The sequence below is a fragment of the Hypomesus nipponensis genome, chromosome 10 (genome assembly GCF_054491055.1).
Source record: "Hypomesus nipponensis isolate SF chromosome 10, ASM5449105v1, whole genome shotgun sequence".
Taxonomy (NCBI): Eukaryota; Metazoa; Chordata; class Actinopteri; order Osmeriformes; family Osmeridae; genus Hypomesus; species Hypomesus nipponensis.
This window is the reverse complement of record NC_140370.1, coordinates 6,445,154-6,467,026: the sequence shown is the minus strand read 5'-3', so window position 1 is coordinate 6,467,026 and position 21,873 is coordinate 6,445,154. Positions and strand designations below refer to the sequence as shown.

Genomic DNA, 21,873 nt, shown 5'->3' with positions numbered 1-21,873 from the left:
ACGTGTTTGTCTTGAAAATCCAATTAAAGATGAATGAGGGTACTGTGTCTGTGCTTCCCCACTACACCGATGGAGATATGGACAATAGAAATCCATTAGTATAGTAATCCCATCTGCATTAAAAAGATGCTTTTCCAGTCTGTGTTAAAATGTCAGAATCTTGCCATTGCGAATGTTTAATATTTTTGCTCACAACAGATCAGCGTGCTACATCAGGGCAGTTTCGCTGCTACACTTCCTGGCAGTGTTCCTGCTCGGTGAGGGTTTTCTGTATTGCGTAGGTGAGCAAGACTGTGTATCCAGTCCCAAGTTAGACGCTGTCTTCCTGTTGCTGAGCTGCAGGTGCAGTGTGACCTCTCTCAGCAGCTGACGCTCCAACGCTGGGGTTAAACAATTACACCCGGTTTCCATGGATACGTACAGTATCGAGGTCCTGGCTCAGCTGAATGCTCATCTCTTCTGCCTCCCATCAAGCAGTCATTTTCTCAGCACTCTACAAACAGACACATGTACTTTCTCCTCCCATTATAGTCAAGTAGGAGCACAGGTGGCCCCAGCTAGCTGTTAGCCCGCTGACAAGTCCACAGGAGGACGTTCAAATTGGGAACGTTTCCCATTGTGCCTCGCTAATGAGAAGAGAAACTGACTGCAGGTGGCTTGAGGAACGACATCCCAGCTGGCTCGCCAAGTAGCTTCTTCTGTTCTGTCTCAGTCCCTTTGTAACAAATGAGAATACAGACGACTGGAGTCCTGTGATTGTTCCCTTTATCAGATTTCATCAGATGACTGTATATTTCTCAGTACCCCAAAGTAATCCTGGCAGCCTGTTGTATTAGAAGGACAGTATCATAACTGACGGCACTGTACAGTGAATGTCAAGTAGGACCTCTGGCCATATCAGGAAATGAGGCTTCAGATAAAAAAAAAAACACCTCTAGCATTTTTAAAAGGAGTGAACACGCTCTGAAACCTTGATGTCAAAACGCGTTACGCTGATGAGTGACAAATGAGCTGTCGAAACTGAAGCTTGCTCTCCACCATCGCCTGCCTCTATCAATCAAGCCTTCACTAAAAGGGGGAGGGGTGACGTTTGACCGCAGACGTTAATGTCTGACAAGGTATCCGGAACAGACATCGAAGACGTGAGCGGTTCATTATTTAGCGTGGACTGTGAGTAAATGACAGTTATAGAGGAGTTTTGGTTTCTGTTTGTCTGTGGAGCCAGAATCTGGCTGTAGGCAGCATAGATATATATAAACACTAGATGTCTTGTCCGCTTTTCCAGACAACGGAGTCGAACATCTGCACATGGCGGCCATCTTGCTACAATCAACTCGCTCACCCATAACATTGTGTTGATGCTACATGTACTTTTTAAATGACCATAACTTGCTCAATTTTCAACAGATTTTTTTACGGTTTGGTTTGTTATCAACGTCATAGATGTCGTTATACCACTGCATATTTCTGTTAAAAAAAGAATTCGTAGCATCAACACAATGTTGTGTGTGAGCGAGTTGACTGTAGCAAGATGGCCGCCATGTGTGGACGTTCTAGACTCTGCCGTAAGACATCTAGTCTTTATATATAACTATGGTAGGCAGGGCCTGTTTTCCAGTAGAGTACGTCTGCTAATGAACGCACAGTACGGAGTGGGCTCAGCCGAACACCTTGCACCGTGCTCCAATTACTCTGAAGACTGATGAGGTGGATCCTCCAACGATTCCTTGCTCTCTCCTTTCTTGCTCCCTATCTCCCTTTCTGACCTAGTACCTCTATCTTTGCTACCTCTATCTCTACAAATCTGTATTTCAGTCAAGACAATCACGTATTAGATTTGAGCATTTATTGTTACATGACATGGACATGAATATTTAACTTTGGCGGAGTGGATGATCTAAGGGAAGCACTCCCTGCTTCCTCAATGCAGAACATACAAACATGACATATGAGGCAGGCAGCACTAGAGATATAATCCCCCTGATGATAGAACATACAGACAGCATGGGGGAGAAGGGGACGGTGGAGGGCGGCAGCAGCACTGATCATACAACAAATGGGCTGAGTGTGTGCGTGTGTGTGCGTATCCACGCGTCTTTTAAAGATGACTTATCGGACGTGGCCCAATGGATATGCGCTGCTAACATGGGTGTAGTAAGTAATAGAGGAAAGGACGCCTTACGTCCCCGATAAATGGATGACGCGCGCTGCCCAATTGCCCTGCCTGAACTAGCTGCGCTTATATCTTTCTTTTCCATTCTCTGCCTTTCCCCTCTATCTCTCTCGCTCTTACTCACATTTACTTGACAGAACCACACTCACCCACACACACACACACGCAAAAAGCACAAATACTGTACAAGTGCAGATCTATTCCAGATCGTTCTAGCTCAGTGAGTGGGTTCCAAATTACACGCTGGAGTAATGTCACGCTGGCACATGAAAGATTCAGTCAGCAGCCAGAATGGTGTACTCTGAAGGCCTGAAAGATGAATGGCCTCGGAGATTCACTTCAAAATGTCCGACCCTTTTGTTTCCCCTGCAAGGCACTGAAATCATGGCAGACATGGTAGAAGGGATGAATCCTCGTCTTTGAGAACGCTCAAATCGACAAATCGACGCTCGAATCGACATCGACAATTTAGTAAACCCACCATGTGTCAGAGAATGGATTTCAACGTGTCAGAAAAGTGGTGACACTCAACATGTCAGCTGTAGTCTGTGGGGGTTTAAAAACAAAAACGATAACCTGTGGGAGAAACCTAGTCCTGCTAACAAATATCTCCGTTGACAGGATTGTCATTTTAGAAATGTGTGTATCATGCCCTAATTTTGTCCTATTAAAATTTGCATAACCTAGAGGATTATAGATGTTGCTCTGAAGTGGGATTTGGTTTAAACAGCTTTCTCTCATCTGTTTGGAGATATCAAGCCTCAATCCCACAAAGATGTTATCTATGTGACTGGTAATAAGTAAGGCATTTTGCCTCAGTATATTTACTTTTGATAATAACTTGAAGAGATGTATGACTACACTATATCCCCGAAGTCTCCTATGAAACATGCCGTGAGTATAGGGAAATGTGATATGCGTGCGATTTCTGTGCTGTGATACAGCTGCTTGCCTACAGTGACATGAAGGAGTGAGTCATGCCACAATACCAATGCCCTGGGTTTGAACCCAGACTGCCACACGTGTTAATGCTACAGCAACTTCTGCATCACAGCGAGGGGCATGGCACCATGGAGCTGTATGGAGGATAGCTGTAGGAGCTAATGCAGTAGTGTGAAGACCCATGCAGTTTCCTGTACCTGGTCTACACTTCAGGGAGAGGGATGTAGCGCAACGCTAGCCTGGCTTAATGAAGCAGCAAATATGCCCGGTAAAAGCTACAGGTTGGTCAACATGCTCTCTCAGGCTGTCTTGGGTAAAGTCAAGAGCCTTTCATAGGCCGATGAATTCATGAAATTAGTTCTAGTCCCAATTTCTAAACAGGAAAAACAATCAGAATACGAATGTTTATCACTATCAGTGAGGAAAGACTGAGACAAAGTAACAGAGTTACAGTCAATGGCTAGCTTGGCTTCCAGCCCAACTTGGCCCTGGCCACAAAAAAAATTGGTCGGGAAGTTGGGTCTGGAGGGGCTCGTATTGTGGACAAACTATAACGTAACGTAATCAACAACGTCACGAAAGAGCGCTTGGGTTGAATTCGTTTTCAACAAACAACATATTTTGTTGCTCTGATATGCCCCATGGTCACAGCCCAACGGAGAGTTATCAGACTCATATTCTGACTAGAATTATGAGTATGACAATGTCAGGCTAGTCAATGGCAATGAATCAAATCAAATTAATTTGTATAGCCCTTTTTACACGCAAGCATGTCACAGAGGGCTTCACATACGCCCATAGAACTGCCCCTCAACCAACCTAAACCCTCCAAGAAGACAAGGAAAACCTCCCAACGGTAAACGAAAAAATGGAAGAAACCTTGGGAGGAGCAATTCAGAGAGGGATCTCCTCCTCCAGAGACGGTTTGTAAGAGAGAGGAGCAGAACACAAGCTAAACCTAGTCATACAATGTCAGTGGGTTTTGAAACACCAAAATCCATTGTTTGACTTTATAGACGTTGGATGGGACCGGGAAACTCGCTGTTGGCCGTCATGGAGACTGTGTTCCGGTAGACGACCTGGTCCAGCGTTGGTAGACCGACGACCAGGCAGGTCCTGACAGCTCAGACCCCCCACACCACAGGGGATGTGTGGTGGGGGACAGAGAGAGGAGAGCAGGGATTAAAGAATGCCAGGCGCAGCTAACAACGCTGACAGTCAAATGTAAATATGTAACTTATCAACCACCGACAAAGTTAAATGAACTTGAACTAAACCATCCAAACTGAGGGATGATGGATTCCTGAGCGGTTTCTGACACCCCAACAAGCCCTCGTTTTTCACTCCAGTGTTAAAGCAGCTGAGTCACAAGTGCCAGCTCTTCCATGAGAAATGGCCTTCTATTATATTGGTCCTTTTATTTTTTTATTTTTTTTAAACAAAACATATTAGCCACCACAGAAGGAAAGGGTTAGGCTAATCAATCACCGGAGTGTTGTCTCAGTGGAGGAGGAGATGGCCCCTTTGGCTCATTGTGGTGTTTGATTCCCCTGCTTGTGGTGTGGGGATTAAGTGCTGGCTTCATCAAAGAGCCATCGGTTAAAGGATGAGACGGCTCTCTCTCCCTCGATGTGGGATTCAGATTCACCACGAGTCCCCTGCTCCTCCCCTGTCTCCCTCCACTCTGTAGGAATGGTTTGGATTTTGCTTTGGGATAAGGACGGGAAAAGGTCAGTCTGCAGTGTCTCTCTCCCTTCTCCTCCGCTCACCCCCCCCACCCCTTTTCATCTCTCTTTGTATTACTCTGTCTTTCTATCTCCGGACGATATCTTTCTTTTATGATCAGTGGCCTTATCGTTCCCATCCTGTGTGGCCCTCCTCTAGAGCCTGTCTGAGACCCCCCCCCTCCTCCTCCCCACAGCAGCTGCACCCCCCCACCTCCCCACCTTCAGGCCACAACAACACCACCCTGAGGACACGGCCCCCGTCGCTTGTGTCCTCACAGAGATGAGAGGAGGAGAGGAGGAGGGGGGATGATGAAGGAAGAATTCTTTTTTGTCAGGAAGCAAGTTCTGTTTGGTGTTAGAACCAAGCAGAGTTGCGTGTGGGTGCCGTACGTGCTTACAAAACGAAGAAAAAAATGGAATTTGTCCTCATATGCATCAGCCGGCAATGGATGATCCTCCCTTATTCTTTTACTGAGCCGGGCGGCTCCAGTGAGTCAGCACATACAGTACACAACCCTGACCTGGTTAAGTAATACAGTCGAAAGACGTTCTAACTAGGAAGATGTACTGAACTGTATAGGCCCAGAAATTGGGTACTGGGGCTTAAGGCCGCGCTGATGCAGAGATGTTTAATTAATGACAGCATGTTTCCTACTAAACACTGTGTAATCTGGATCAAATGTCTCCCCTGCCAAAAGCAGCAGATTGGCCTCAAGGAGAGGAGAGGCGGGGGGGGGGGGGGGGGGGGGGGATGGTCCGGGTTCTTTTACTGTGCGGCCAACTGTACATTTGCTGCATGACATGTTCTCCCTTCATGTCTTTACAGAGCCGGTTGAGATGGCCAGATCTCTGGGCTGAAGTGATGGCGTGGGGTTCTGATGGGGAACGTGGTTGTTTTTGGTTTTGCTTCCGGAAAGGCTGCGCAGTGATAATCTCCTCCTGTGCACCCCCCCCCCCTCTTCCCCCCGCAGGCAAACAGACGTGTCCCCCTGAAAAGTTAGACTGCGGCGGCTCCACCCACAAGTGCGTCTCGTTGTCGTGGCGATGCGACGGGGAGAAGGACTGCGAGAACGGCTCGGACGAGGAGGACTGCGTTGCGGGTGAGTGGTGATGGGCGGCTGTCATTCACACCCCCGGGATGCGGACGGGGGAGACGGGAGCTCACCTCAGGAGGTTAGGGCTGATGGTCGAAGGACCCAGGTGGCAGAGTACTCTGACAAGGCAGCAACGGAAAAAAAGCAAGCGATTGGGCTGGGAGAGATCACTCGTTTGCAAATTCCCTTTGGCTTTGTTGTATTTTGATGGTTACTTTGAGATTCTCCAGTCCCGCGTGTCACCCGACGTGTAGCAATAGGAATGCTCAGTGTGAAGCGCAGCAGATCAAGCACATTACAAGTCGAGTCGGAAAAAGGAACTTTGAGATTCAATATCAAATGAGAACATCGGCATGTGAGAAGAATTCTGCCATAGGCACCTTCAATCATGTATCCCTCCCTTAATGAGCGCCCCCCCCCCCCCCCAAACTTCCCCCACCCGCACCAGCCTACAGGTTCACCATACATGACATCACCTCCTGACTGACCAATCAGAGGTTCTCCGTTGCACGCTTCCTTAGCCCCCTGCGGCGACTCCTCCTGCCCTACTTACCAGGCAGCGTGAAGAATCGGCTTCTCTCTTTCTCGATCTTTCTCTTCTCTCCTCCCTCGCTCTCGAACGTCGAGCAAAAAATGATTGAGGCGACAGCTCAGCGGGGGGGGGGGGGGGGGGGGTTGATGTTTTGACTTTGAAGATCGGGCACAGCGGCACGCGCCCGATTCGGCACTGCAAGGGGAAACGAACACATCTTCTGTTTAGCTGGGGGAGATGGAAGCGAGGCTGTTTTTCTTCCTCTTCTTCGTGCTCCTTCAGGATGTTTGCTCCTGAGCGTGGAGGTGTCATGATATCTGTGTTTACGGCATCGGGCCGATTCACATTTCATAAGCAAGGTCACGGTCATATTTACGTGTAATAGGGGAATTGAAAGTCAAATCAACCTCCACCCCACCCCGCCCCACTCCACCCACCGGCTACACATTTTCATTGAAGTGAGAATTACATGTTCTGTCCACTCTCATAAAATCATGCTTAGAACTGGAAGTGGCCCACACACACAGAAGTGAGCGATCCCATCGACTTTGGATGTTACGCCTTCTTAGCTTGTTGGGCTTTTCAGCCGTAGTCCATAGAGACCCAGTCTGGCCTGGGCTAATCCTCATTCACATTCTAATGTCTGTATTGACTGGCCACTTTAAACCTTTCTACAGTGACATCAGGCCTGGGGCCTCCTTTCCCTCAACCTCCACCCCCATCCTTCTCCCCCTCCACCCCCATCCTTCTCCTCCCCCTCCACCCCCATCCTCCTCCTCCCCCTCACCTCCACCCCCATCCTCCTCCCCCTCCCCCTCCACCCCCATCATTCTCCTCCCCCTCCCCCTCCACCCCCATCCTTCTCCTCCCCCTCCGCCCACGTCCTCCTCCACCCCCCCCTCCCCTTCCTGCTCCACTTCCCCCAAATCCTCTGACTCCGCCTCCTTTCCTGTACCATTCCACCAGGTTTGGAAGACTCCTCTACGCCCTCCTTCCCTGCTCCCACCTCTCTTCCTCCTGTCCTCCGCCCTCTCCCACTCCCCGGCCTCCTCCACCAGCGCCTCGATGTCTCCCCCCCCCCCACCAGCCTCAGGACAATGCAGGCTCTAAACACTGTGCCTGATAAGGGAAGACAAGGGCAGGGTGATCTAGTCCCTGACCATTGTTTTTTTCCTCAGCACCCCCCCCCCCTCCCTGCTGGCTCCAGAGGGGCCCAGTGGACAGACAGCATATTGGAAGCCTCAGCTGTATTTCACCTTGGCTCGGCTGATAATTGATTTCCCGCGGCAGGTGTGCGCGCGTGTGTATGAGTGCGTTTGTCTGTTTGCGGCCCGTTACGCCGCTGACATTATCCCCGGCCGAAGCCTTGGGAAGTTTAATTTGCCGCCCCCCCCCTCCTGCCCCCCTCTCCTGCCCCCCCCCCATCCCCGCCCCCCCCTCCCTTCCGTGTCTCCATTGCAGCAGGGCTCCCTTCAGAGCAGCGTTAACCTGGCTGTGGGTTTGTATTCCGTGTGAGATGCTGATGATGGGAAATACAATGCAAGCCTGGTTAATGCTCCTTCTCTCACCCCCCCCCCACTCGATGCCTCTGTGCTTCAGAGATATGGAGATATGGAGCCCCGTCCTTAACACCTACAGGAAGGGATATCAGAAAATACAGACATTAATATGCACTATTAAGAGCCCTCTCTCTCTCTCTCTCTCTCTCTCTCTCTCTCTCTCTCTCTCTCTCTCTCTCTCTCTCTCTCTCTCTCTCTCTCTCTCTCCCTCTTCATGTCTCTCTCACTTTCTTTCTCGAGTAGTTTTTTCTCTCTCTCTTTGTCAATGTCAATGATCTGTCTCTCCCTCTCTCTCACCCTCTCTCCCTCTCCTCACTGTCCCTCTCCCCCTGACTGGTATACTCTACAGGGGGTCAAGTGGTCTAACATTTACGAAGCTTGTAGTCGTTTTGACTCTGTCTCTCGCTTCACCGAGCACGCTCACAAAACACACTTCCCAAAGTGGAAAGGCTCTTAACGTGGACCCAGAGACACTCTGAAACAAACAGACACTGGCCTCTCTCCCATCAGGGCACAGCAGAGGCCGTCCCCTGTAGACAGCCTCACCCCTACATTCCCACCTAAAACCCGACCCCCCCTCCCAGCCCGGCCCCTCTCCCAGCCCGCCCCCCCCCCCCCCCCTCCCAGGCCGACCCCCTCCCAGCTGCACACCTTCCCATTGGACCCCTCCCAGGGCCCATTCACAGCATTAACCCCCCCCCACCACCACCACCAACAGAGCTTCAAAAAGTAAATCACGTAGAGGCGTTCCGCTAATTGAGCCATCCACGTGTTGAATTATGCAGTAAGTGCAATCCAGGCCTCTCCAGAGATGCCGCAGATTAGTATAACATTAAGAACCAGCAGCACAAGGCCCCTGAAGAAAGTAAAGCTCCTCTCTCAGTAATCCACAGTAATGTTCCACTCAGTGGTGTCTCGTCCTCGTCTCTCTCTGGTGGGGTCCTGGGCAGGGACCGTGGGGGGGGGGGTTAAGGGGTGCTCCTCTCCTGCCGCCGGCCTGTTTACTGTGGAAACGTGTGTGTGTGTGTGGGACATCAGCGGGAAGGTCAATGGAACCCCCCCATACAGGACTAGGACAGGTGTTCTGAATATGCATGACAGCCGAGGGAACGTTGAACCTGCAGGCTTTGATGGATACACAGAGAGATGCTGGTCTGTGTAGACGCAGAGGTAGTAGAGGCACAAACACACATATACACATCACACACGCCCCCCTGCTGGAGAGCGTCGAGCGAGCGGCTAGTCATGCCTCCCACAACCTCGGAGCCAGCGGTTGCCGCCGGCAACCGTCTCCCTTAATCAGAGCATCTCCACTCCAGTCAGGGAGAGTGAACCAGGTCACGCCACCACCCCCCCACCCCCCCGTCCCACCCCCCCGTCCCACCACCCAATTGGCTAGATATGATGTCGATGGTGTCACATGACCATTGGATCAGCATCCCAGACAGGAAGGACACCCAGGAGAGGCGTGATGTCTCTGGGCAGCGGGCCAGGGGCAGGATCCCAACACACCTCCAAACCCTGTTCCTCAGAGGCCTGGCAGAAACCACGTCTTCTCTCCGGAGAAGCCGGAACGGAACGTGCTCATGATCCTCCCCGTGTGGAATCAGCATGTGGATGGAATCTCCCTTATCGACCCGCTGCATCATCGACGCGTGTTGAATTTTCTGCAATGTTAACGCAGGAAGTCCCCTGTAAATATTCATGAAGATAAGCCCTGTTAGTGGAATCTAAAACACACGTTTTTCGGGTTTCCGCTCCGTGACGGTGGAGTAGTCGTAGCGTGCTGGTGGTGGTGAAGAAGCTGCGACTCCCAGTGAAATTAATTAATTAGGGACAGCTGTGTGCAATGCTAAATGGCTCATATGGTGTAATATAATGAGCTGGATAATCACCAGGGTCTGTTTTCACGTTGGCCAGTCAAGGCTTTTATCAAAGATGTTGGCTGGTTTGGTTGTGGATGAACATCTCTATGGTGTTATCTTTGGTCTGCCCACTCCAATGAAGCTCTGTTCTACATCACTGCCTTATAAGGCACCACCTTGCTTTCAGCAAGACTGAATGCCATAAATAAATACATCAAAAAGATATATTTGTAGCCCCGTGGAGGAAAAACAACAGTGTGCCTCAACACCTGTCGGGTAGGGTCTTATCGCTGGACGACAGCCTCACCTGAAGCCCTGTTCTACTGGAAACAAGATGTTCTCCTTTGACCTTTAGCGTGGTCATCGGACAGATCACAACAAACAGCCGGGTCCTGGGAGTTGCCATGACGCCAGGCTGCAGGGCGAGGGGTCGGAAGCCATCCACCTGTGGCGTGTTTGAAAAGCAAAGCTACCCTCCTCTTTTTCCCCAGCATGCCTCTCTGCAGGGAGACTGTGGCGGTAGGATCTCTGCTTGTCAGCCTGACTAGGCTTAGGAGAGACACAGAGAGAGAGAGAGAGAGAGAGAGAGAGAGAGAGAGAGAGAGAGAGAGAGATACAGATAGTGATCTACCACAGGGAGGCCAGGCAGGGAGAGATGTATTATCCCCTCTCTATCTCTCTCTCTCCCTCTCTCTCCCTGGCTCTCTGGCTCACAGCGACAAGGGTGTTAATCAAACTTTACTTTTTAATCTGCCTTCGCTCCCTGACTACTCTCTCTTGCTCTCTGCCTTTCTTTTAAGAGAGAAAATCTTAGCAACCTGTCTTTTCTCTCTTTATCTCGCTCGCTCACATACACACACACACAAAGTCTCTCTCAATCCGTTTGTCTTCCTTTATTTGACCTCCCTCCCTCCTTCATCCAGATGCCAAGGCATGCCCCAGCGGAGAGTTCCAGTGCGCCAACCGCAAGTGCCTGGCGCCCGCCTACGTGTGCGACGGCGACGACGACTGCGGCGACGGCAGCGACGAGCTCAAGTGCTCCGCCGCCTCCACCTGCGGCCCCCACCAGCTCCGCTGCAACTCGTCCGAGTGCGTGCCTGTCATGTGGGGCTGCGACGGCGACCCGGACTGCTCCGACGGCTCCGACGAGTGGCCGGAGCGCTGCGGCGGCGACGGCACCCGCCCCCACCCCCCCCCTCACGGCCGCAGGGCCAACTGCACGGCGGGGGAGTTCCGCTGCGCCAACGGGGAGTGCGTGCGGCTGGCCTGGAAGTGCGACGGAGACCCCGACTGCAAGGACAAGTCGGACGAGGTGGACTGCCGTGAGTGGGACTCCATCTTGTGTGCCAACGCCATTTTAGATGCAGGACGGTGTCCAGGCACGGTCGCGCGTTACGGGGGGAAAGGTTTTGACGTTCGCCACAGATTCAGACGCGTCTCACTGGGGATATCGTCCCTGTAAAGATCGTTTCTGTTTGGTTTTTCGTAGCCCTACATGGGTTAGTCATGGACGGGTTGAAGTTAGCAGAAATAGCCGTAAACACACATATTTCTCCTCGTTCCGCTTCTCTGCTCTGTGCCGCGATACATTTTCACCAGCCAGGCACAGGACACCTCGTCTACTGAGTTTGTCTTTGGCCGAGAGGGGAACGTTTGTTCCCTGTGATAAACACCGAGGTGAGATGAACCCGCCGTGATAAAACAGGGTTTCCCGTCTGCAGCAGCAGGGAGCCCTTAAGGCGCTGATGGTTGTTAAACCCAGATAGTCTTTCCCCTTCATCACAACGAAACACATCAAACAGGGCTCGCTCTCTGCCGTGTCATAAATGCCAGTTAGCAGCGATTGATGTTATTTCTGCCAGGCCTGTGCAAAACGCATGCCAGCCAGTGTCCAGACGTTGCTAGGCAACCCCTTAACGTCCTTGAGCATGTTTAAATGTCCTGTAATGGTTGCACGCCCCATGACTGTTGGCGACTGGAGTTACTGCCAGTGTGTCTTGAAAAGGCCACAGCTGTATTGGTGTCTGGTGAGCAGTAACACAGCAAACACTGTTTGTCCAAGGCCAGCTCACCGATAAAGCACAGTTAAGCAGCTCTGAAGGTTAAGCAGTGGAAGTAAAGTTCTTTAGCTTTACCAATATGGGCATCGAACGCCTGGCTTACCAACCGAGCCACATGGAGACACAATTAGCTGACAATAAAGGGCCAGGCGCGTAAAATAACTCATAATAAGAAGAATGTTTGAAAGTCAACAAGGCCCGAAAAGATGACGACCATTTCTGTGCGTGTGCAGGAGTGTATACGTATCGGTGTATGTGCTGTTCAGTGTGCTGCAGTAGATTATCGGCCTAATCAAGGCGGCAGCTCTCAGATTGATCTCCCAGATAGGAAGCCAAGCTTTGCTGGGAACATAATCACTTTCTGTCTGTCTGTCTGTCTGTCTGTCTGGACCCTGATCCCAGCTCCGCCCGTGCTCATAACATGCTCAACTCTAAATCACAGCCCCTGGTGTTAGATATTGCTTTTTAGTGTGTCGGGGGGCCATTGATGAAAAGCTTGTCTGTGTGGGGCTGGTGGGGATGGGAGTGTGTTGGAGGGGCAGCTGGACGGCATGCTTAGCCGCCATCTTGGGGGCGGATATTGAAAATCATTCATCACAAGCCCACGGGTTAACTGGTTGTGCTCCAGTCGGCCCAAGCACCGAGTATGGATTGAAAGTGTGCATGACGCTGTGTGAGGGATGTGTGGGATTGTGGTGTGTGGATGCAGTCTTGCTTTAGTATTCATGTAAAATGTCTTATTTCTTTCTGGTGACGTGTGTGTGTGTGTCCGTGTGTGTGGATGTGCTTGCGTCCATCCGTGTGTGTGTGTGTGTGTGTGTGTGTGGGGGGGATGCAGCCCTGCTGACGTGCCGGCCTGATGAGTTCCAGTGTGGAGACGGTGCCTGCATACACGGCACCAAGCAGTGTAACAAGGTCCATGACTGCTCTGACCGCAGTGACGAGGCCGGCTGTGTCAACGGTACGTCCACCTGGCTGTGTCTCCACCTCCCTGTCTGCCTGTCTGCCTGTCTGCCTGTCTGCCTGTCTGTCTGTCTGTCTGCCTGTCTGTCTGTCTGTCTGTCTGTCTGTCTGTCTGTCTGTCTGTCTGCCTCCTAAACTAGACTCTCTTTCCATATTTAACCTTGGTGTGTCACTTCATCCTAGTTTTCCTGTTAGCTTCTAGTATGACTTACTAAACTTGTATAATGTTGAATAGAAGCTTCTTTAACCACCTCTTCTCTGTTCCATTGTCTGATCTCTGCTCTGTTGTCTGCTCTGTTGTCTGCTCTGTTGTCTGCTCTGTTGTCTGGTCTGATCTCTGCTCTGTTGTCTGGTCTGATCTCTGCTCTGTTGTCTGGTCTGATCTCTGCTCTGTTGTCTGGTCTGATCTCTGCTCTGTTGTCTGGTCTGATCTCTGCTCTGTTGTCTGGTCTGATCTCTGCTCTGTTGTCTGGTCTGATCTCTGCTCTGTTGTCTGGTCTGATCTCTGCTCTGTTGTCTGGTCTGATCTCTGCTCTGTTGTCTGGTCTGATCTCTGCTCTGTTGTCTGCTCTGTTGTCTGCTCTGTTGTCTGGTCTGTTCTCTGCTCTGTTGTCTGGTCTGTTCTCTGCTCTGTTGTCTGCTCTGTTGTCTGCTCTGTTGTCTGGTCTGATCTCTGCTCTGTTGTCTGCTCTGTTGTCTGCTCTGTTCTCTGCTCTGTTGTCTGGTCTGATCTCTGCTCTGTTGTCTGCTCTGTTGTCTGGTCTGATCTCTGCTCTGTTGTCTGCTCTGTTGTCTGGTCTGATCTCTGCTCTGTTGTCTGCTCTGTTGTCTGCTCCAGCCACCCGCTGTGAGAGTCCCCTGAAGTTCCTGTGTAAGAACGGCGAGTGTATCGACAGCGCCAAGGTGTGTGACTCAGTGAAGGACTGCAAAGACCGCTCAGACGAGCCCAAGAAAGAGTGCGGTGAGGGAAGCAAACTCACGCCACACACATCACACCCCCCCCCCCCCACACACACACACACACGGGTCACACATGCGGCTGGGGGGATTCAGAAGTAAGAATGAGAGTATTCTCTCACCTGGATATGTTGAGGGCGCCACCCGGCAGTGTAAAGAACCGGAGAGTTCTGCCAACAAGACTCCACCAGATAGACCCACCTGAGCCACTCTCTGCTGTCATACAAATGCAAAGTCATCAAGGCACAAAGTACAACACAGCACGTTCAGTTGCTCGGAAGGCGATCTGCTTGGCTACTGAAGACAGGAGGGGGCGAGAGTGTTCCTGTCTGTTCAACCACGTCTACAGGAGAGGGCCCCCGTGTTCCTCACAACAGATGGGTGACTATCTCTCTCCCGCTCCTGTGCCTTTCAAAGACTTGAGGGCCTGACTCAAATTAGTGCCAGCTTCAACTGATCAAGAGAATAAAAGCTTCTTCGTTCTCATTACCATCAAAGGAGAGAGAGAGATGTCGGTGCTCTCTGATGTGTGTGTGTGTGTGTGTGTGTGTGTGTGTGTGTGTGTGTGTGTGGAGACAGAGAGAGAAAATGAGAAAGCCAGGTAGAGATGGAGAGAAGGGGAGGGAGGGAGCAAGAAGATTGAGCGTCCTGTCCCTTACCCTCTAATTCTGTCTCGTGTGTGTGTGTGTGTGTGTGAGGACAAAGGCCAGGTGCTTGGTGGTGTAGAGCAAAGCCTGGCCTAATTGTTAATGACCCTGGTTGTTGTGAGGTAGCAGACAGACAGTCCTGGGGTCTCTTAAGGGGGAGGGGAGAGAAAGGGGGAGGAGCGGAGAAGAGAGAGGGCACTTGGCCTCGCTGCTGCTTAGTCTGGAAGCACACTCGACACAACACGCATATGCGTGGCTGAACACTCGCACGCGGACACACAGGCATACTGTGCAGCACAAACATCTTCAGCCTCCAGTGAAAAGAGGTTTAGTTTGTGGAAAACCAACTTGGCTGGAGGGAGGGATTGAGACCGAGGGAACTATTCTGATAGAGACTGAGAGTAAGAGAAGGTGGGAAAGCGGAGAGGCCAAGGAAGAAAAATTATGATCTCTCTCTCTCTCTCCCTCACTCATTCTCTCTCTCTTTCTCTCACACTCCCTCTCACGCTCCTTCTCTCACTCTCTCTCTCTCTCTCTCTCTCTCTCTGTCTCTCTCTCTCTCACTCTCTCTCTCTCTCTCTCTCTCTCTCTCTCTCTCTCTCTCTCTCTCTCTCTCTCTAACATATCACCCTCTATTTCAGCTCATTAAAAGCGTATCCACAGACACCTACCCCATCCCACTGTTCACTCAACCTTCCACTTGCAACCTGTTCTCCAAGAGCTGAGCTTGTGGGCAAAAACTACACACACACCGACACAGACACACACTACACACACATACCAAAACATTCACACAAACATACACACACAGTACACACATACCAAAACATTCACACAAACACACACACACAGTACACACATACCAAAATATTCACACAAACACACACACACACACACTACAGACGCACACGCAAACACACACCACACAGACGGTACTATAGACAAACATAACCACTCACATACACACACAAACAGTACACATACACATCCACTAGCACACACAAACAAACACACCCAGCCAGCATAAGGAGATTGCATTTGCTGCCTCCACCTAAAAACAGAGGCTATTCCCGGGCATTCAAGTATGCTTTTACAGTATGTCTGTCCCGCTTGAAATGAACTTCTGCTTTTATTTATGAAAGACAGGGACATCTGCTTTCAACAACTGCAGGAGCGTAGGTGCTTCATCCGTAAGAGGCTGATAGTGAGAAGGACTGCAGAGAGAAGGGAGTGAGAAAGAGGAGAGGAGAGAGCGACAAGAACTGTGTTCTCTAGCCCCAGGGGACATGGTTGGCGACCTCTAAATCATGTCTATCCTTGAAAACTGTCCGGAAAGCTGTTACGGTTTTCACACATCTTCCCTCTGGGGGATCCCACTGTGACAGGCACACAGACACACACTGTTCCCAAACCTCCTCCTCAGCCCTGAAATGGAAGCATGGAGGCTCGGGCCGGGTTTCAATCCTGTTGCATCCTTCCCTCTGACGGCTCCTGGGAGAGATCTCCTGGTCTTACGGGACTGGGTTGGTGCAGCTACAGCTCCATCCACCCACCTTGAACACGCTGGATACAGTTGAAGTCTACAGTATATACTGTATCTGGCAGTGCCTCACCTCTCCATTGATGAGGCACTGTTCCTCGCTGATCTTTCTGGCCCCTCCCCCCTCCCAGGGCTCAACGAGTGCATGCTGAACAACGGCGGCTGCTCCCACGTCTGCGTGGATCGACCAATCGGCTACGAGTGCCAGTGTCCCCTCGGTTACCAGCTGCTGGATAAGAGGACGTGTGGAGGTGAGGCTGGGCATGCTCACACACACACACGTTACACACACACACTTTACACAGACACACACACACGTTACACGCTTGCACACGCACATACTTTCTCTTTCCTCTCAGCACTATCATTTTCCGATCGGACCCAAAGGAAAAACACAGTTATCAGTTCTGAGAGGGCAGGTTTCCTGAGAGGATCTGGAGTCCACTGTGTCTCGAATGGCCTCTCTGAATGACAGCATATAAGGCAGAGTCTCTGAATGACAGCATATAAGGCAGAGTCTCTGAATGACAGCATATAAGGCAGAGTCTCTGAATGACAGCATATAAGGCAGAGTCTCTGAATGACAGCATATAAGGCAGAGTCTCTGAATGATAGCATGTAAGGCAGAGTCTCTGCATGACAATTACTAACTTGATTTAGCTTTCAGTCCACTAGAGAGATCAATTAGCGTACAAACATAAAATAAAGAATAATTTAAAAAATGTAATTAAAGTTGACCAATCCTCCTCCCTTCATCAAAAGCATAGCCTATCTCTCTCTTTGTCTCTCTTCCACACACATGAATACAGTACACAAATACACACACACACAAGAAAATGACACTTCCGTTGTCTGTTGAATTGCCCCCCCCCCCCCCCCAGACATAGATGAGTGTGAGAACCCTGCAGCCTGCAGCCAGACCTGCATCAACTACAAGGGAGACTTCAAGTGTGAGTGCTACGAGGGCTACGAGGTGGACCCTGTTACCAAGACCTGCAAAGCCGAGGGTGAGTGAGGGACCGAGAGAGGCCAGGAACCCTGACCGCAGAACCCAGGTTCCCCACAGAACACTTATACAGCCAGTGGATGTGCTCTCCAAAATAGTTTTTGGAACAACTTTTTGTCGAGGGGTCAATTATTTCTCCTCTCAGATAAACCCGTCGCCGAGCTGCCCTTAAGGATTAAAAGAAGAGGCCAATGTTATGTTTACACTTTTAAACAGCCATTTCCTAATTGGCAGGAATGAGTGAGTCACGCTCGCACACACAGGATTGCCCCTCTAGCCTGGCAACTGCTGTGATTTTATGACTCTCATTAAATTGTGTTAATATCATTTAGCTTGGCTGTGTGTGTGAGAGTGTGTGTGAGAGGGTGTGTGTGTGTGGGGGTCTGTGTGAGTTTGAGGATTGTTTATCTTTACTGGGAGAGGCATTGCCGACTCAGATGTAAAAAAAAAAAAAAAAAGAAACGCTCCGGAGAAAGAAAAAAAAACTGCAGTGACAACTGAAGCCAAAGAGAGAGAGAAACTCAATTTTCTCCTCTGAGAGGAAATGTTAGAATTGTGGTGGCAAGCTCCTGACAGTCTCACAGCTTTGATAAACATTGTCATTGTTTAGCCTGACTGGGATGGAAGTTGTGGGAATCAGAGGGAGTCTGTGAAAGCAACAGGGAATCTAAGTATCGGTAATTTAACAAAACTTGGGGTTTGGCTCCCAGAAGCCATTCCTACCTGCATGTAGAGATCCTGGAGAAGGCTGCAGACACTGAGAGAGCTGATGCACAATGGCAACAGATAGAGAGATATACTGTAGACATAGATACATAGACACTGACACAGACACTCTGTAGACATAGATACATAGACACTGACACAGACACTCTGTAGACATAGATACATAGACACTGACAAAGACACTCTGTAGACATAGATACATAGACACTGACACAGACACTCTGTAGACATAGATACATAGACACTGACACAGACACTCTGTAGACATAGATACATAGACACTGACACTGACACTCTGTAGACATAGATACATAGACACTGACACAGACACTCTGTAGACATAGATACATAGACACTGACACAGACACTCTGTAGACATAGATACATAGACACTGACACAGACACTCTGTAGACATAGATACATAGACACTGACACAGACACTCTGTAGACATAGATACATAGACACTGACACAGACACTCTGTAGACATAGATACATAGACACTGATACGGATCCAGACAGTAAGGAGACATATTAGGACATTAACATTTGACCTAACACAAATTCCTTTAATTAGGGAAGAATTGGTTAAAAAAGGGTCAAATCGAGAACGTTCATGTAAAGAGATCAGTCCCTTGAATATCTTCACATTCCAACGTTTTCCTGCATATGGAACAATATTTCATTAGAGCCTCAGAAACAGCGGACCAACACATCACATCAGTTCCTCTCTCCGCCCTCCTGTCAGACACACCCAGGGCCAGAGGCTCCACGTCCCGCCACGCTAACCACCAGACAGCCTCTGCCACTGCTGCCCCTGACGAAGGGGACTCTATTAGCCGGCTGGCCTCCCTTTTTGTTCATGCTTGTTTACCCTCATCGGTAATGACTGTATCGGCTGTCTGTAGGTGTCTGTGTGAGGTGGTGGGGGAGGGGGGGGGGTGAGGGGGGTTCTGGCTGTGTGTGAGTCAATGACCTGTTAGCTCTGTCCCTCCCTGATCCATATTTACCAGGGCGAGATAATAGACAGGGGCGAGGTTAACATTGCACCAACAGGCTCGTCCATGGTGAGGCTTTTCAGCCCTTGCCCATAGGCAGATGATATCTCGCGCCCTTGTACGAGAAATTGGAATCCCCGCCGGGTTGTGTTGCGGTATCCACGTTGTGGAGTGGCGTCTGGGGCTATCGACTGGGATGAGCTGTAAACGGACTGGTCATGTGGGAGCAGCGCACCGGACTCCCCGGGGCTTTCAAAACAGCTGTGTTGCTTGGTCTTCTGCACCACGACCAACGGCTTTCTAAACACAAGTCATACCGGAGGCTGTAATCCCACCCAATCTAAGCTTTGTGTGTGTCCTCTCCTCCTCTCCTCCTCTCTCCTCTCCTCCTCTCTTCTCTCCTCCTCTCTCCTCTCCTCCTCTCATCCTCTCCTCCTCTCTTCTCTCCTCCTCTCTCCTCTCCTCCTCTCCTCCTCCACTCTCCTCTCCTCCTCTCCTCCTCTCCTCCTCTCTCCTCCTCTCTCCTCTCTCCTCTCTCCTCTCTCCTCTCCTCCTCTCCTCCTCTCCTCCTCTCCTCCTCTCCTCCTCTCCTCCTCTCCTCCTCCTCTCCTCCTCTCTCCTCTCTCCTCTCTGCTCTCCTCCTCTCTCCTCCTCTCCTCCTCTCCCCCAGGGAAGAGCCCCTACCTGCTGTTCACTAACCGTCACGAGATCTGCCGTGTGGACCTTGTCAAGAGGGACTACACCCAGGTGGTGCCCACCCAGAAGAACGTGGTGTCCCTGGACGTCGACGTGGCCAACCACCGCATGTTCTGGTGTGACCGCTTCCACCGCAAGATCTACAGGTAGGCCCCCTGGCCCCACGCCCCATGTTAGAAGCGCATGTTGGAAGCACTTTATGTTAGAAGCGCCCCTGGAAAAGAACTGCCCCAGTGAGAAGCAGTCCAGAGGGACTGCCCCGGTAAAGAACCCCCTCTAAAGAGGCTCTTTCCTGCCTTCACTGACCCGTGACACAAGCCCATGAAACAGACGCCCTGAGGCCACAGCCTCTCTCCCCGGATAATTGAGGCCTGCTTTCTTACGTGTCTGTGCGCGTGGCAGGCGTGTCTAAACACCTGCCTCGTCCTCATGGTAATGTGTCACATTACAGGGCATTTGTACCTCATTTCATTATTTCTGTCTCAACTCATTTCCGTCCGATTTTTAATTGCCCATTGAATTGTGCTCTGTTCTTATTGTCATTGTGTGTTATGTTTTAAGATTCAAAATTGCACTGTACTGTCGCGCTTTGAGCGCAACAAAGGCATAACATGCATTATTATTGTTGTTATTATTATTCTGACTATTATTGATGTCATCATGATCTCCTGTGCTGGCCCAGCTCGCTGATCCAGGAGGCGAGTGACCCGGCCAGGCAGGCCACCCTGCTGGACTCCCTGGTGTCCCCGGAGGGCCTGGCCCTGGACTGGCTCCAGAACAACCTGTACTGGACCGACTCTGGGGACAAGAGCATCTCGGTGGCGTCGGCCGATGGTGCCAGGCGACGCGTCCTGGTCACCACGGAGCTGAGCGAGCCCAGAGCCATAGCCCTGGACCCCCAGCACGGGTGAGGCGCTGTGTGTGTGGGTGTGTGAAGGTGTTTGGAATAGCTGTGTGTGTGTGTGTGTGTGCACAGGAGGTATGTGTGCTTGTGGGTGTTTGTTGTGTGTGTGAGTGTGACCATTTGAACCCTTGCTGTTCTATATATGCCACTGTATAGCCAACTGTCTGCTCTTGTTTCCCTGGTGTGTGTGTGTGTGTGTGGTGTGTGTGTGTGTGTGTGGTGGGCAGCTTCATGTACTGGTCTGACTGGGGCAGCAGAGCCAGGATAGAGAAGGCTGGCATGAATGGGGTGGACAGACAGGTGCTGGTCTCTGACAACATCCAGTGGCCCAATGGCATCACCCTGGGTAAGGCCTGATCACCCCACGCACACACACACACACACAGACATGGTGCTGCTGATGGGATGGTGTTTCAACGTGGTTCTCGGTGTGGTCGACCATACCTGTTTCAACCGTGTTTGGAAAGCAGGTTTTGGATTGATGCGTGTGTGTGTGTGTGTGTCAGATGTGGCCAACCGGCGTCTGTACTGGGTGGACTCCAAGCTGCACCTCATCTCCAGTGTGGACCTGAACGGAGCGTATCGCAGGACACACCTGTCCTCAGCTGAGACACTGGGACACCCCTACGCCCTGGCCGTGTTTGAGGTGAGGGTGTTCGGGGAAAGGGAGGGGAGCATAGGAAGCTGTTTGGGTTTTTAAATTGGACCGATAAACAATACAAGCCAGTCCCCCTAAAACATCTTAAGCATCCAGCACTTTGGAGACGCAGTGAATCCCCGAGATAGGAGGTTCCGGTCTGAACACACCCACACGTACACACACACACACGTACACACACACACGTACACACACACACGTACACACACACACTGCTGTCAGGCTGTTAAAGCTCTGCCACACTGGCTGGTACACAACCAGATTAAAGTTTCTTTGCTGGCCAAGCCATATCACACACACTCAGGCAGACTGTCTCCCGTTGGGGTGTGTTTGTGTGTGTGTGGGTGTGTTTGTGTGTCTTTGTGTCTAGTTAGTGTGTGTGTGGTATAAAGCTACCCATTGGTGTGTATGGGACTGTCAGAGCCAGCTGAGACATTGTGTTAATAACTTGGGCTTATTCTTTTGAGGGAATACCTCAAAACAGACAAAAGAGACACAGAGAGAGAGAGAGAGAGAGATAGACAGAGACAGGAAGAGACAGGAAGAGAGAGAGAGGGAGAGAGAGAGAGATCAGCCCTAACGGTGTTGAGGTCTGGGACTGAGTTTTTCACAGCCCAGTCCAACTACAAAGCTGCTAGCTTAATGGGATCTAACTCCCTGTCAGACGACAAATACACTCTGCAGACAGCCATTACAGGGCTATTTTGTGCACATTTGATTTCTCTCAAATGAAAATGCCAGTCCAGACCAGCACGGCAGCGGAGAGGAGAGGAGAAAAAGGAACCCTAGCAGCAGAGGCAGACCTCAGATCAGAAAAGGAAGAATT

At 50.7% G+C, this 21,873-nt stretch overlaps 1 protein-coding gene across 1 annotated transcript in view; it reads left to right on the top strand.

The window, feature by feature from the left end:
• Nucleotides 1-21,873, top strand: part of LOC146271089 (low-density lipoprotein receptor-related protein 8-like) — a 44,244-nt gene that overhangs the window by 18,088 nt on the left and 4,283 nt on the right. Inside the window, exons 4-13 of the mRNA XM_084707564.1 lie at nt 5,814-5,942; nt 10,816-11,214; nt 12,791-12,913; nt 13,754-13,876; nt 16,191-16,310; nt 16,941-17,066; nt 19,460-19,631; nt 20,168-20,392; nt 20,617-20,735; nt 20,896-21,035. Of these exons, the coding sequence (XP_084563690.1) occupies nt 5,814-5,942; nt 10,816-11,214; nt 12,791-12,913; nt 13,754-13,876; nt 16,191-16,310; nt 16,941-17,066; nt 19,460-19,631; nt 20,168-20,392; nt 20,617-20,735; nt 20,896-21,035 (1,676 nt within the window). The remainder of the gene's footprint in view (nt 1-5,813; nt 5,943-10,815; nt 11,215-12,790; nt 12,914-13,753; nt 13,877-16,190; nt 16,311-16,940; nt 17,067-19,459; nt 19,632-20,167; nt 20,393-20,616; nt 20,736-20,895; nt 21,036-21,873) is intronic.